The sequence below is a fragment of the Genypterus blacodes genome, unplaced genomic scaffold (assembly GCF_046128005.1).
Source record: "Genypterus blacodes isolate CSIRO-AG114 ecotype Tasmania unplaced genomic scaffold, CSIRO-AGI_Gbla_v1 ptg000154l_1, whole genome shotgun sequence".
In the NCBI taxonomy this organism is placed as follows: domain Eukaryota; kingdom Metazoa; phylum Chordata; class Actinopteri; order Ophidiiformes; family Ophidiidae; genus Genypterus; species Genypterus blacodes.
In genome coordinates, this window is record NW_027466956.1 from 1,919,765 (window position 1) to 1,935,173 (window position 15,409).

A 15,409-nucleotide genomic window follows, 5' to 3' on the forward strand; every position below is an offset into this window, starting at 1 on the left:
TAACTTATTCGTATCGCAGAATATTCAAAAATATTTTAATCTACAAAAGGGGGGCCCTGCAGAAAGTTTGGGAACCACTGGTATAGCTAGTGCTTTCTTTAATATATTTCTAATACAAATCAATTTCGTCTTCACCTTCTTCATTCTTGTGTAGTGATGGTAGAATGTACAGTACATGCTTCTTTTAAAATTGCTTTGAACTTTGTAATGAAGATTCTTTAGATATAGATTCAAATTTGTCACCACAGCCAGCTAACCACAGAATCTCATCAACTAATCATCATTGTGTGACGCTTGTTGGCTGTGTTCTACCTGAATTCTGTTTCTGTGTCCTTCCACCTCTTCCTCAAGACCCTGAAGAGTCTTCAGCAGCCTGTTGACGGATGGCAAATCACTCCCACAATCCTCATTGGTAAGATCCCTTTGCACTGACCCCAACCACTGCTCCATGTCATCCAATGAACGTTGGAACTGAAGCGCCTAGAAAACATACACAAAGACAAAATGACAGCAGCAGCAGCAGATGATGCATCAAAGAGTGTTACTGAGAGCTGTCAAACCATCAACTGAGCGATAAAAACATTTAGTTCTCTTCTGCAAAATGAATGTTGTTGTCTTTCACTTGGTTTACAACAAGAAACTTATCACACAATGGTTAAATAATTTTATCTTAAATAACTGGCTTATAGTTCAGATACTTTGCACTCTGACCCATTCAGTTACATTTTCTGTAAATAACGGTGTATGTTTTTATTTCAGATTTACTCATTTTGGTTTTCTTGCTCTTATTATGTTGATTGCACCAACTACCAAAACAAATACCTTGTAAGTGAAAACCTACTTGGCAATAAAGCTCTCTTCTGATTCTGATTTGATTGTGTGTGTGTGTGTGTGTGTGTGTGTGTGTGTGTGTGTGTGTGTGTGTGTGTGTGTGTGTGTGTGTGTGTACCTGGTAGGCCTCCTGCAGTCTTGTTTTCTTTTCCTTACAGTTGTGGATCAGAGTGTCCCAGCTGTCAGTCAGCTCTTTGAGTCTAGGTCGAACCTTCCCCTCAGCTGAGCTACAGTCCAACAGTAGTTTCTCCCCTTCCTACAAAAAAACATATGAACTATACTGCACATGAAAAACACTTCCTTTCATCTTAAAATGGTTATTGGTTCAGTTCATTTCAGGTTTCCCTTCTTATGTTTCCACCCAGAGTCAAAACACGTGTTCAGAGATTCTTCAGATCCTTGAGAAGGTTCTATGGGTTATGAGGGGGGTTTCTTAAAAAGGTTGTACAGACCACTGACAGGGTCACCTGAGTCCTCAATGGGCTTCTACAAGTCCTTAAGTAGGGTCTAGATGGCACTAAAAAGGTTCTTTGAGAAGGTGCAAGAGTTGCAGTACCTTTGGTCGTTGTTGATATATTAATCACATGCATGGTGTTTTTGGGGAACAAGAGCACAGCAAGACAATATCTCTCTCTCTCTCTGTCACACACACACACACACACACACACACACACACACACACACACACACACCTTGGTCATTGCGTCCACTCTGTAACGGTTGGCCAGAATCTCTGAGTCAAAACTCTGTTGCTTGAGCAGTTTGGCCTGAAGGTTGGTTGGTTCTCTCCAGCTCTCATCCAATGCCACAGTGTTACGCTCATTAAGCCACACACACACCTGGGGAGCAGACACAAAGCTAGTATTCCCACCCATTTGCAGACATGGATGGAAAACACACAAAAAAACACTTAGAGAGCCACAGCACAGGGTAAAGCAGAGAAACAGAACAGCAGGGACAGCTATGGATGCTAAATTATGATAGACTTTAGTAGACTGCAATGGGATACAGTGGTGGATAGTGAAAGTCAGGTCAAGTCATCTTATCACATACAATGTCTCAAAGGGCTTTACAGACCCACAACATCAGGGAAATTCCAGACCCTGAACAAACTTTCTACGAAGATGAGGAAACACGCAGAGAAAACCTTGATGTATAAGGAAAAAAGGAAAAATCCTCAAGTGAGACAATTCCAAGAGAGATTACACCTCTGCGAACGGCTGGGTGTGCAATAGAAACTTCTAGCGGGATTATATAAAAGTACAAGAAAGTACACAAACAGCCATGGATATAACATGCAAGACAGAGAAGAGGGAGAGAGAGACAAGACACAGAGAGAGAGAGAGAGAGAGAGAGAGAGAGAGAGTCCAGTGTAGGATGTATAGTAGAAAATAAAACAATGTATAATTGCATACAGAACAGTATAACATAGTGCCTCAAAGTGCTACCTGGTAGCTGCTGGACAGAAACTGCTGCAGCTGCAGTGATTGATCCAGAGCTTTGTGACGAGAGCTGCTCCGCTGCTGCAACTGACTTCGCCTTAATACAGAGAAAAGTAAACAGGCATGTAACAGGTAAACAGACCGGACACACACTGATTAATAGGAAATTCAGACTGCTTGATAATTTCATAATCCTGTTCAGGTAATATTACAGATAAATTAATTCCTTTCCATCATCCACCATAGCTCATTCATAATGTTAAACTGTTTTGAATACCATAACATTACACATGTTGATTATGTTACACCTTCATTTTATTATTGCATTCATTCAGTTGTTAGTCTATTAACTTAGTAACAAACCATCATTTATTGGTAATAGTTTGTCAGTGTACATTTGTTTAAAGCAGAGTGCAAAGGGTCAATGTGACAGAGATTTCACTACTTTTGATTTGAAATAGATTTGATTGAATTGTTTTAATTGAATAGAATTGGGTTTGATTAACTTCCTCCCAAATTAAGAAATTAATCTACCCATTGTGAGGAGGTGCCCAAACAAGGAGCGCAATTACAGAAGTATTGCTTTATTTCTCCTACACTGGGAATTACCTGGCAGTGAGCGCTCTGCTCTTAGCTCTGATATTATCAGTGTCGTAGTGGTTCTCCACGATCATCTTCTTGGCCAATTCCTCTACCTCTTCCAGCTGGTCCAACCGGGTCTCCAGGACCTCCTCAAACTGGGCCTGCTTCCTCTGCAGTATCTCCACCTCCACCACTGAGCTCTGGGCCACAGGCAACACATGCAGGAAGGTTAATTCTGATACTTGCTCAGCCGTTCACAACATTTGGTTCATGACTGGCCCTGAATATCCTTTGAAGGCTTTGAGTTTTTGGTAGTTTTATAATATTCAGCCGTCACAACTCAAATTAATAATACGGCTTGTTCACTGTGAGAAAAAGAGCAGCAGTGCTATATCCGTGTGTAATATATGTAGTCCTGTACATCTATGGCACAAATTAACTGCATGTGTTATGTGAGTGACTTTGTGATTGAAAAATATAAACACCTGTGTGGTATAATTATTATTTTTATCGCATAAACTAACTTTCAGAAAACTCAAACAGTATAAGTCAGTTCTAGGTACTTTTCTCTTGCACAAGTGACTCCACGTTAGGCAGTATATCTACGTCTTACCCCAAGATCCAGATTGGCCAGAAATGCTTCTTTGTTGTTGAGCCAACTGTCACACTGTTCCACAGAGCCCAGGAAGACCTTCAATGAAGAGGAGAGGAAGCCCAAGTTGAATCACTGACCCAGTATTTATTCAATACTCAAAACATCCATGACATTCAATGATGCAAATATATACAACACCTGCAGAGTTCGGGCCTGCTCCAGGGTTATCATGCGGTTCATCCAGGCTCCATCCATTCCGGCTTTGGCTTCCTCCAGCTGGTTAAGAGCCATCTGGATCTCTGTCTTAGATTTGTGACCTGATCTGACCAGACCAAGGCCAAAATCCTGGACAGAGTTGATTCGCTCACTCCGGGCATCCATCTCTGTCTGAAAAGACACAAGCAAAGTTTCAGCATCCTTTTAGACAGCTTTTAGACAGCAGGAGGTTTAACAGCCTGTGCAGAACAGACAGAGCCGAAGAAGCAAACAACTCATTCAGATGATACTATCACCTCATTGATATACAGTATATACTTTTAGTACTTTAGTATGTTACAATACTAATAATAAGAAAAATATATACCTTCCAGTCTTGATGCTCCACTATGATACGTTCAGCTTCAGCTCTTGTTTTGGGGAGACTTTTATCCGCCATGTCACTCCTCATTTTGACACTCCACTCCAGCAGGAGGCGCTGGTTGGCGTTAAAGAGGTGCAGCTGATGGGCATCCTGTAGCTTCTCTTTTCTAAAAAACACAAGGTACATTCCACCTGATTCTCTTTCTTGTGTCCTATCCCTACCCACTAGATGAGAGGAATAGATGCATGACAGGGGAAGGAGATTTGATGGATGTGGAGGGAAGTGGCTGGAAATTGTTGGCTGGACAGCAGTGACAGCTGCATCAAATTATTAATCAAGGACTCACCTATTGGTTTGCAGTGTCTGAAAGGGATGAGACACTTCTGAGGACTGTGTGTTATTCTAATCTGTATTATGTGGTATGCCGCAAAGAATCTTGTGATTGCCTCAGACACTTACTTCTAGTTGGCAACTACGTATATTTTCTTATTATAACTTTGTGTTAATATATCTTATGATGCTGCTTCCTGCTGTTTTAAGTTCAATCTACTTGTGCCTCATATTGCCTATTTTACTTCAGGGTCTTCGAAAAAAGTTCAACAACAATAATAATACAACCTTCTTCTGGTCAAGAAGGCTCACCAGCGCCTCTTTTTCCTGAGGACCCTGAGGAAAAACCACCTCTCTTCAGAGATCCTGGTGAACTTCTACCGTTGCACCATCGAGAGCATCCTGACCAACTGCATTACAGTCTTGTACGGGAACTGCTCCGTCCCCGACCGGAAGGCGTTGCAGAAGGTGGTGAAAACCGCCCAATGCATCGCTGGAGCCCCACTCCCTGCTCTTGAGGAAGTGTGGTCTCAGGAGAGCATCTAAAATAAAGAAAGACTCCTGCCATCCGGCACACAGACTGTTTGCCCTCCTGCCCTCTGGGATGCGCTACAGGAGTCTTTTTTCCCCACAGCTTGTCTCAACAGACCTCAGCCTTTTTTCCAAAAACTGGCTTGACAAAAATCCTGCAATCTGGCTTAATTGGTATCATGGAGCCGTTAATAAGCAGGATTTGTTTATGCTGGCCTTCCTAATGCAGTAAAGTGCACGCTCCTATATAAGGGCGTGTCTGCAAATACAAGCCTCTAGGGTCAAGATGGAACGGTCACGTGTAGGTACATAATTCACGTCAGAGGAGCTTGTAAATGCATTGTCCTATTCTTTGTGATGTTCTGAGCCATTAACGTGAAATGCACTTTAAATAAACCTGGATTTGATTTAAATTCATCTGCAAAAGACACGTGTCTTGTTGATTGAATATAATCTGATCAATAAAGCCTGCGATTACTCACATTGACATGATAAATTATCCTGTGTTTACTTTAAGTGAAGACACTGCTGACCAGATGATGGTGTGGTTAAAATCTTGCCTTGTAAATACAAAGTAGATTTCTGAAAGCTCCACACGAAAACCAGATTCCCCAAAATGATGTCGACAGGTTAGGCCACGTAAAAAAGTCAGATAAAATTGTTGCATGATGATTTTAAAGTTCTTAACTTGATTTATAAAAAAATCTTGAATCATATTTTCTCTTAATTTCTATGTGATGAGACAGAGGTTTAGCCATCACTCATACATGTACTTTACATATATTATACTACATTGATTTTAATTTATTGCTACAACTAGCAATAACCAATTAACATGCTCATCATTACCTGTGTTTGACCTCGTTATCCAGGGTCTTCAGAGCCACCTGGACCTCCCTCTGTTTGCTCCTCAGCTTGTCAGTCATCACTGAGTTAGTCTTCAGATGACCTGGGACGTCCCTCTCCAGCTCCTGGGAGAACCACATTTAGGGTCTATGAAGACTGTTCCAACACTCAACATGTTGTATTTTACTCTAAATAAACTATGTGGTCATGTTGATTAGGCAGAATGCAAAGAGGCAGCTGACACATATTGTATGAATGTACAGGCATGCTTTGGATGATAGCGTACAACTAGACAGTAATGATTGATGATGATCTTCTGATTAGTTTTTCAAAGTCCAAAGTGATGTATACATGTAAACATTGGGGAATGTCAGCGGCATTAAAAATCTGCAAATCTTTGCACGTAGATATGATGATCTCCCAGTATTGAACAGACTCCAGAAGATGCCTCAAGAAAGAGTTCCTCAAAGGACCTCATCGGTATCCTGTTCTCATAGGATGGAATATACTTATAATATAATAATATATTTTGGAGATTTCTAGGGTCAACACAAAACAGTGGGAGTGGGAGCGTTGCTTCATCTCTAGCCTCACCTTTGACCTCTCCTGGATCACCCTGGCCTCTCTCTCTGTCTCTTCGTGCCGTCGGATTAAGTTTTCTACACTCTCCACATCGGAACCACAGTCCTGACCCTGCAGCAACAACATCTACAGCCGCAGTGACAAAATTCAAATAAAAATTGTGACCTTACATTGCAAGGTTGAATGTACTATCTAGCTGAAGGTACTGTCAGATTACTTACCTTCTCACTGGCTCTGTCCCTGACCTCCTCCAGCTCTCTGATGAAGGCGTGGACCACTAGCGCCCCATCCAACTTCTTCTTGTAATTGCTCAGGTCTCCATGAAACTTACTCCACCTAGGAGAAAGGAAGGAGGAGACACTTAAAACTAACAAAACGTGAACAGTTGCAGACAACAGTAGAAAACTGTTGTTGAGGAGCTCGAAGATGCTACATGTCAGTTTAACCTAGGGTTGTCAACGGTCCCATTTATTAGACTAAATTGGTTTGTCTCATATGAACAGATCTTTACAGGTCCGAGCTCGAATACAACAACAGCACTAGCAGATCATGTGCTGATCATGCTGCGGGGGAGACCTGTCATCCATTCACATTCAACATTGTTTGAATAGCATGCGTAAATGTGCCAATTCCTGCAATAATGTTTTGGCAATGTCTGTTTTTGTTATGTTTGGTATGTGGACATAATGAAAGAATGAAAAAACCTGCAAAAAAGAAAAGATAAAAATGAGGAGGTAAAAATTAAAGCAGCCACTTGTCTCACTAGATTTAACATCATGTATCACAAAATTGATAAATATGAATAAAAATAAATAAAGCATCAATAACCTTCCACATGAGTAATAGAACTCTTTAAAGTGAAGAGATGGCATGCCACATTTTGTCCCTTATTTGGTAGTGAGAAAGTTGGCAAACCTAGTTTAACCTGAGTGGCTGAATGATGCTACATGTGTGTTTTACCTGTTGTTGAGCTGCTGTCTCCTCTGTTTTACAGTCAGCAGTTCATCCATGCTTAGCCTCTTCTCCAGCCTAGCTGCCAGTTTGTTGATGGCTGTTATGTGGGCGTCGTCCACCGTTGCTTCCTACAGATTGAATTTACCTTCATCATCACCATAATCCCTAAATATACGGCGTCATCTTCACTGCAATCTGAATCTGTATTTTCCCACAGAAGTAGTGTTTCAAATAACATTGGCTAAAACTTTGGACTCCATTTTGAACCCCATCCCTGGTCACATCTGTTTGCTGTTGATTGTTGCTGCTTATATATGCGTTTACCAAAGTTGAACTCATATGATATTGAAAGATCTCTTTTATCCACTGACCACTGCGATTCCATGGAAATAAATTGACTCAAGACAGAATTCACTAAATTCGAATCAATAAATTGTTCTTCAAAACGACATATATTTTGTTCCATTGCATCTTAATTCTTAATTCTTGTTTATAGACAGCACATTCAATATAATCAAATATTTAGTTCTCTATTTAGTTTCTCACCGATTGTCTGATGGAATTATATGACAAATGACAAAGAATTGTAATTTCTCTGTATTTTTGCTTGGGAACTCATACTTAACCAGTACCAAAATTATGGGTATAAAAAATACGTGCATATTTTGAATGGCAATTTAACTGATACTCCTAAATTTTGCATGGTGCACTTAAAATGTTCAGCAAAGTGAAATTGTGCTCTGAGTGGAAAAAGTTAGTCTGAAGCCCTACAGTGCATTAAAAACAGCAAATAAAAGAGAACCATATTTTACACGGTAAGAGAGACCAAGCAGCAGATCATGTTCTGATCCTTTCTGACCAACAGATGGGGCAGCTTCACATCATCTTATCATCCATATACTAACAACTTGCTTGCAACAGTTTTCCAATAGTAAGTTGGAAACCAATTTTGCACAAAAGTTGGAGGCAAAATGCGTTAAAACATTCCTCTATTGTTGATAATGAATAACTCTTACAACATAAATTCTTACTGTTACTAATTGAGAATAAATGTTGTTTATTCAAAACATGTGTTCTCATCTGTAACAAACTGTAGCAGGGTTCAAAGTTTGTTTGATGTGCAAACAAGGTAAGTACAAAAGTGCCCAAAGTTTTGACTGAATCAGGGAAAAATAGTTCCAATGTTGCATTCACTGCTAAGCTTGGTTGAGTTTCAAACAGGAAAAAGCAAGCAAGCAAGCTTAAAAAGTCAAGTGAGAATACTTGGGGAGGCACAGCAATTCAAAGAACTTTACAGTGGTGTGGTGGTCAGTGGTGGTGTTGCTTCATGGGAATCTATTGGTCCCTGTTTTGGTGCTTTCAAACTGTGAGAGGTTACTGGTGCCACCTCAACTCTGTCCAATGCAAAGCCAAGCTTCGGTTCAGACTCACCCCATCACTTGTCCCTCTGAATTCACTCAGTTTCTTCAGCAACTGAACACCATGTTCATAGTCCGTTCCAACATCTCCAACACTGATCATCACTTCCTGAAACACAAACAGGCCGAGGACAGAACATGAATGGTACACAATTGATTCTATTGAAATGATTCCATTGATTCATTTTACTAACAGTACCGAGACCACAGACTCCCGTATTCAAAATTATACTTGAATTCTAGACATGAAACCTTGGAGAGTTTGGAAGGAAATCATGAAAAAACTTGAGCGAAATAAACAGTCCCCGAAATTAGAAACTACCTTGTGTCGTATCCAGGTCTCAACCTCTTCCACCTTCTGCAGGAACTCCAGGAAGTCTCTGTTGCCTTCTAGAACTTTCCCCCGGATTGCTACTGCCTTCTTCAGCTCCTCCCAGTGGAGCTCCAGGGTGGCTGCAGTCATTCTCAACTCCTTGGACTTTGGGTGGTGAAGGGAGACCAGTTCCTCTGCTGACTTTATTTACACGACAGTAGATGGACAAGGTTTTAGACAGCTTTTCTAATGTTCTCCTTTTTTGATTCTTTTACAGTTTAGTAAGCTAAGACAATATAGTACATCTGCATTGGGATAATATATTATAGCAAAGAAAAAACTAATGGAATTCTATCCCATTTCTCATTTAATCTTATTTCACTGCGTTACATCTCATCTAAATCTCTTTATTTTACATAATCTTTTTACATCTTATTGCATAATCTCATATCTCTTTAATTTAGCTCCTATCCTCCTGTCTCATCTCATCCTACTCCAGTAATTAATTATCTCTTTTCATCCTACTCCATTACTTCAAATCATGTAATCTCTTTTCTTCACATTTCGTCATCATTTTCTCATCATCATCTTACATCCTACTCATTAATTCATCTCATCTAATGTCACCTGATCCTATTTGATTTCATCTGATCTGAATTGATCTCATCCTTCTAAAGTCACATCGTTAATATCACCATCACCATCACCATCACCATCATAATCATCATCATCATCATCATCATCATCATCATCATCATCATCATCATCATCATCATCATTATCATCATCTCACCAGGAGCACAGAGTTGATGATCTTGCTGTGGGCCAGGATTTCCGCCTCAAACACTTGATGTTTCTGAAGGAGTTTTAACTTGGTCTGCAGGCTGCTTAGGTCCATTTTACCGCCCTCAGCCATGTTCTGCATCCGCTCAGACACCCACTCCTCGGCCTGACAGACAGACAGCAAACACACAAACCAAAGGATAAGGGATGACACCCTTTAAACCCAGTTTAAACCATCAATTATAGCCTAACTGCTCATTTAATCTGACTAACAGTCAAACAGTCACATAACAGATTCTAATACACTTAAAATGAGTAACCAATATTGAAATACTAGTTAATCACCTTATAATTATTAAAACCGTGGTGGATATTATTCATTAGTAACTCTGAATATAACAATTAAGTGTGTTTTGACAGATATTTCAGAGTCCTTCATTCATCAGCTGGTTACCTCAGCAGCATCTCGGTTAAAGATACACAGCAGTCTGGAGAGCTCCAGCTCCATCCTACGTTTGACCGACAGCTCTTTGATGCTATCACGTCGCTGGAGGAGACATTTGACTTCGGTTTGGATCTGCCCACGCTTCTCTCTTCTCAGCTGCTTCTTCAGACGGCCAGCGAGTTCTTTCAGGGATGAGTGCTACACAAATCAGAAAGAACAAGGATTAGACAAGAGCGCCCAATTACAAGACCCTGAGATACATGACCCAAAGTCCTGGAAAGTAGAACTACCTCAAATCTGACCCAAACTGTGATTAAAACATCATTTGGCACACAAATGAGGAAATACTATAGTAATGCCTCTTTCAGGGAAATGCTACAAAAGGCCACTAACATTAAGGCATTCATAAATGAGAGAATTTAGTTGGGACACAATTTCTCCTGAATGACACTGATATATGACTTCTGAAGTCCTAAAACTACCCGTATGTGAATCTTAAAGCATGTGACTCTCTTGAACTATTGGTTAACGCTAATAACCATTGTTATTGTGACAAAGTTAAGAACATTTTTGCTCGCTCCCACTACAGTAAAATGTTTTGAAGGCATGACAACAATGTCTACTGTTCAGCTGTAATGTGCTGTGTTTAATAGTTATAGGGAATAAATTACACTAAATGCTTTTTTGTTATCATTTCTTGTTTTAAGAGTTTCCCTTAAGTGTCTTATGTAGAATTAACACTTATACCCGGACACACGCTGAAATTGAGATAAGAAGTGATAGCGACTATAGACCCTGGTAGTTGAGTAGATGAGATTGTGTTGTATTGTAGACAAACCTCTACTGCACTGACTAAATGTAGTGCAGACAGACAACCTACCTAACAATTTGTCAGAGCCACTTCCTGTTCTTATAAAAAACAAACAAATTATGTAATGAGGTAGAAAAGAGAAGTTAAAGTTAAGGTTACTATTTGGCTGTATCTGCCCATACACAGTTTGCCAAACCCATCCCACCTTGTCCTCCTGGGAGCTGAGCAGCTTTTCAAAGGCCTCATGGCGTTTGAGCAAGCCCTCTGTCTCATCCACCGAATTTCCTAGAGTGCTGTTCTGCAACAAGATCTGTGGAGCAATGTGACCTTTTATCAGTGACATTCCTTGTTTCTCAGCAAAGAATTATCCAAACAAACAAAGTTGTTGTACTTCCTGGGAGCCAGAGGTCTTGTCCAGGCTGTGGGCATCTCTGTAGAAGACCTGCTCCAGGTGAGCAGTTTCTAACCAGTTCTGTTTTAGGCTCCACTGTTCCTCTAATTTCTCCTTCTCTTTCTGCAGAGCCTGAAGCTTCTCCACCACCTGTAACACAGCAAAAACACAATCCGAAGCATCCAATATCATTAAAACCACAGCTGGTCCAACAAAAATCACTGTAAAAAAAAAAAAAACGAAGAATGTAGAAGAATAGAGAAGAATCACAACCAAATGTATAAGATATAACTTGTTATTTTTTCAAATTTTTAGTTTTAATATTTTCATTTTGAAAGAAAAAAAAATACCTGGGCTTCTCTCTCATTAAGGTCTGTTGTTGTGGGCCTGTGAAGCCCTTTGAGACATTGTATGCTATATTCGCCTGTGTAATATATATTTTTTTACTTGACTTGCCTTAAAACCTTTTGTGCTCTAATTTAGTTTCCTTTCTCCTCCTGCCCCTCCTGCACTCACCTCCCTCCTGTTGGCTCTGTCCTGCTCCTGCAGCGCCTCTCCCATGTCCAGGGCTTGTTGGTAGGTCTCCTGCCTGGCCTCAATCTCAGCCCACAGCTGTTGGTGCTGAGCCTGCTGAAGGTCTGCAGTGGCCACATCACTGATGCTTTCCTCTACAGCCATTTCACCAATCAGCTGGCTACACCAAAGGAAGTAGTTCTGTGCCTGGTTGTGCAAAACACATGGGAAGTGTGAGAGGAGCAATAAGTGTGAGAGGAGCAATAAGTGTGAGAGGAGCAATAGGCAATAGTTCTCCTGTTCATCCATGATCACCGTGTTCAGGAAGAGGTACCGCTGGCAGGCCAGTTTTAGCTCGGCCTCCCTCTGCTCTGTATGAAGACAAAGCTCCTCCCATTGCTCCACCACTTCCTGCTGTACTTCCTGTAGGCGAAGCCTGAGGTTTGGCTGGCAGAGTTCAAGGATGACGTCAACGCCATCCAGCTGGCCCTGGAGCTGCAACACGCACGCACACGCACACGCGCACACACACACACACACACACACACACACACACACACACACACACAGCTGAAAAACATCTTATTAACATCTTATTACTGATTTCTCCATATCTCTATCTCTATGTATTTCTCTTGTCCCTTGTCTCTCTCTCACTTTCTCTATCTGTCTGTCTCTCTACCTGTTGCTCGGTGGTGTTGAGCTCATTAAGAAGAGCCTCGTGTTTCCTCAGCTGGGACGTCACACCACGCAAATCCTTGGCCACTTCATCAGGGATACTCTTTTTTCGCTCCTGCAGAGTGACAGACAGAAAGAGACAGCATGAAACAAACAATACATAGGAGGGTTGCTGAATGAATTCCCAAAGCAGCAGGACAGAATAGCTGGCAAGACAGACAGATACCTGGATGAGTGTCAGGGCATCAGTGAGGTCTTGGTAAAACTGATGACATTCTTGAGATACCTGCAGCTGATCCTGACGCACCCTGGCCATGTCCATCAAACTTACCCAACATACACTGCAAAAGCACAGCAAAATTAAATAGAGCACATAGTCCAGTTGCCTTGATCTACAAGATAGGCAAGGACCTTAACATCTTGGAGCATTCATAGGCATTTCAGAATTTTGTTGTTAAGGTGTACCTGAGCTGCTGCAGTGTTTCCCTAACAACAGAGCTCTGCGGATGTTTATTGCTCATGAGTCGCTCAGCCAGATCATTGCAGCACCGCAACCTGTCCTCTCCAACCTGCAGCTGCTTCAGGAAACCTTCAAACTTCCCACGCAGCAACTGCAACATGCAAGACTTCAAGTTTCTACAAGTTCCTCTTCACAGAAATAAACTAAGAACAGACTGGTTGGGGTTAATGCTAAACCACAAGACGGTAAAGTTTACATTTGATGCCAAAAATCAGATAAGAGCTACATAAAACTATTAATAAACTTTATTAAATCAGTGGGAAGCTGTGAAAAGTTGGGAACATATCAAGCTTACTTAAAGTTGGACAGACACTGTACCAGTTTAAGCCCGATCTCAACTCGATTTGGTCCTTTGCAAGCCAGGTATCTTCAAACTGAATCACACAATGCACCGAGAGATCTACACCACACGCACTGACATGCCCTCAACTGCACATCCTCTCCCACTATGGCAAGTCCCCAAAATACTAACCTGCCGCAAGTGCGCAATAAAGCAGACTTTGCTGAAGGGAAATCTGAAGTCTGAAATGTCGAAATGTTCAGAAAAGGATAAAAGATAAAACCTGAATCTGTTGGTAGTCATTGCCCAGATCCTGAGAATCTGTCATCTGTCTCTGCTGGTTCATCCAGTCTTCGAACTCTGATGATTCTCTTCTGAACTCGTGCAGATGGAGGATTTCCCTTAACCTTTGACCTCTGGCAGAGACAGACAGACATGACTCACGAGAATACAGAGAGAGGTTGCAGACGTGATAAAGAAATGTCTGCAATGTTTCTTTCAACAGAGGTTTGAACTCAGCACAAAGGGAAATTGAGGACCTGAACCAGAACCAACTGATGCTGGAAAAACCTGTTTGGTAGTATGGTTTGTATTTACCTGAGAGCAGTCTGGTGCTGGAGCTGTTGGGCCATGGTTCTGAGGTGGCTGTAGGGTCTGTTGAGCTCCTCCAGGCTCAAGCTCCGAATCACCTCCTCCACTTGTTCTCCAAGCCCCTCCACCTCTACCTGCAGCACTTCTATCTGCCCCTCCAGCACCTACATGAGCAAAGGAAAACATTACAACATGATGGAGTTTCAAAAGTTGCTTGTGTTAGAACCTCTGTTATCCTGCATGGTTATTTTATTCCGCTATACTGTATTAATTACTGCATATTTTAAACCAGACCTAGCCAAACTGTGGATGAAAAATTACTTTTAAAAGATTTTTTCTGAATTTGCAATGAACTTGTCCTGAGGGCCTCCCCAGTAGGGCATATTGCTTGAAGGCTCACGCTAACACACCAAGTCCTGCCCTCCTGTGCAAGTGCCCACACCCACCAGTAGAAATCACTGGTGCAACCACAAGAGCAATAATGACTAGGTCCTTCTGCTGCCTACTTATTCATGGACACAGCCAGTTGACAAATTGAGATCACTCTGACATTACAAAGACCCATTTTTAAGAACATTTCTTAACCATCTCAGGAATTCAGAGAAACTAATACATTACATTTATTTATAAATGTAATGTATTAGTAAAGCTCCATAACATTGTAGGAGACCCAATGTCATATTATGGAATATAAAAAACCCCAAAAAAAGAATTAAGGTTTCATTTTCTACACAGGGACTGACTTTAATACAGGGTCTACCTCTTTATCTTTCCCAAAAACTGGAGTACTTGTTTTCTCCCCCCTCTCCTAACGCTATCTCCAGAGAGCAAAATCTCAAGACGTCGTAAATTGGTTCCATTCTTGAAATCTGTTCATCTGCCTCTTAGTCTCAGTGGTTAATAACAATGTTATCATTTGTGGAGCACATAGGAGATCCTGCAAATAAAAAAAATAAAAAATCCCTCTCACTTCTATGACAGAAATTGGGCAAAATATGATTTTAACAAATTTATGGGAAACAATACAATAAAAACTAAAATAGAGCAACACAGGTTTGAGATGTTTCATGTCATGCCATATGCTCTCCATTGCAATCTTCACTGATTAACTCTTTGTATTTCTTGTTATTTCTGAAATTCCTAGTTTGTGTTACAATGAAATGTTTATAGAAAGTGATCCAATAGTAATAGAATAGTCCAGTTAGTAAATGCATGTAAACATAGACCCTGACATTAATTCAGACATATAAAGTGAAATTATTTGTTTACTTAGAGAAATGTTGCTTTTCTGTCCCGTCTGTATTCATGTTCATTCACTTCCTTCATTTGATGTGTTTAAACATTTCAATTGGTAAATTGTGAATTTTGGATATGTAAGAGCTGAACATACAGT

At 40.8% G+C, this 15,409-nt stretch overlaps 1 protein-coding gene across 1 annotated transcript in view; it reads right to left on the minus strand.

Moving 5' to 3' along the window:
- sptbn5 (spectrin, beta, non-erythrocytic 5) overlaps positions 1-15,409 on the minus strand; it is a 60,897-nt gene that overhangs the window by 16,897 nt on the left and 28,591 nt on the right. Inside the window, exons 36-60 of the mRNA XM_076166025.1 lie at positions 14,023-14,180; positions 13,709-13,841; positions 13,091-13,236; positions 12,852-12,966; positions 12,630-12,740; positions 12,263-12,442; positions 11,951-12,154; positions 11,435-11,584; positions 11,249-11,353; positions 10,242-10,430; positions 9,798-9,953; positions 9,014-9,205; positions 8,705-8,800; positions 7,280-7,401; positions 6,541-6,655; positions 6,332-6,445; positions 5,741-5,862; positions 4,034-4,196; positions 3,649-3,837; positions 3,469-3,546; positions 2,883-3,055; positions 2,280-2,370; positions 1,524-1,670; positions 950-1,087; positions 313-480 (exon numbers count right to left, since the gene is read on the minus strand). Of these exons, the coding sequence (XP_076022140.1) occupies positions 313-480; positions 950-1,087; positions 1,524-1,670; positions 2,280-2,370; positions 2,883-3,055; positions 3,469-3,546; positions 3,649-3,837; positions 4,034-4,196; positions 5,741-5,862; positions 6,332-6,445; positions 6,541-6,655; positions 7,280-7,401; positions 8,705-8,800; positions 9,014-9,205; positions 9,798-9,953; positions 10,242-10,430; positions 11,249-11,353; positions 11,435-11,584; positions 11,951-12,154; positions 12,263-12,442; positions 12,630-12,740; positions 12,852-12,966; positions 13,091-13,236; positions 13,709-13,841; positions 14,023-14,180 (3,555 nt within the window). The remainder of the gene's footprint in view (positions 1-312; positions 481-949; positions 1,088-1,523; positions 1,671-2,279; positions 2,371-2,882; positions 3,056-3,468; positions 3,547-3,648; positions 3,838-4,033; positions 4,197-5,740; positions 5,863-6,331; positions 6,446-6,540; positions 6,656-7,279; positions 7,402-8,704; positions 8,801-9,013; positions 9,206-9,797; positions 9,954-10,241; positions 10,431-11,248; positions 11,354-11,434; positions 11,585-11,950; positions 12,155-12,262; positions 12,443-12,629; positions 12,741-12,851; positions 12,967-13,090; positions 13,237-13,708; positions 13,842-14,022; positions 14,181-15,409) is intronic.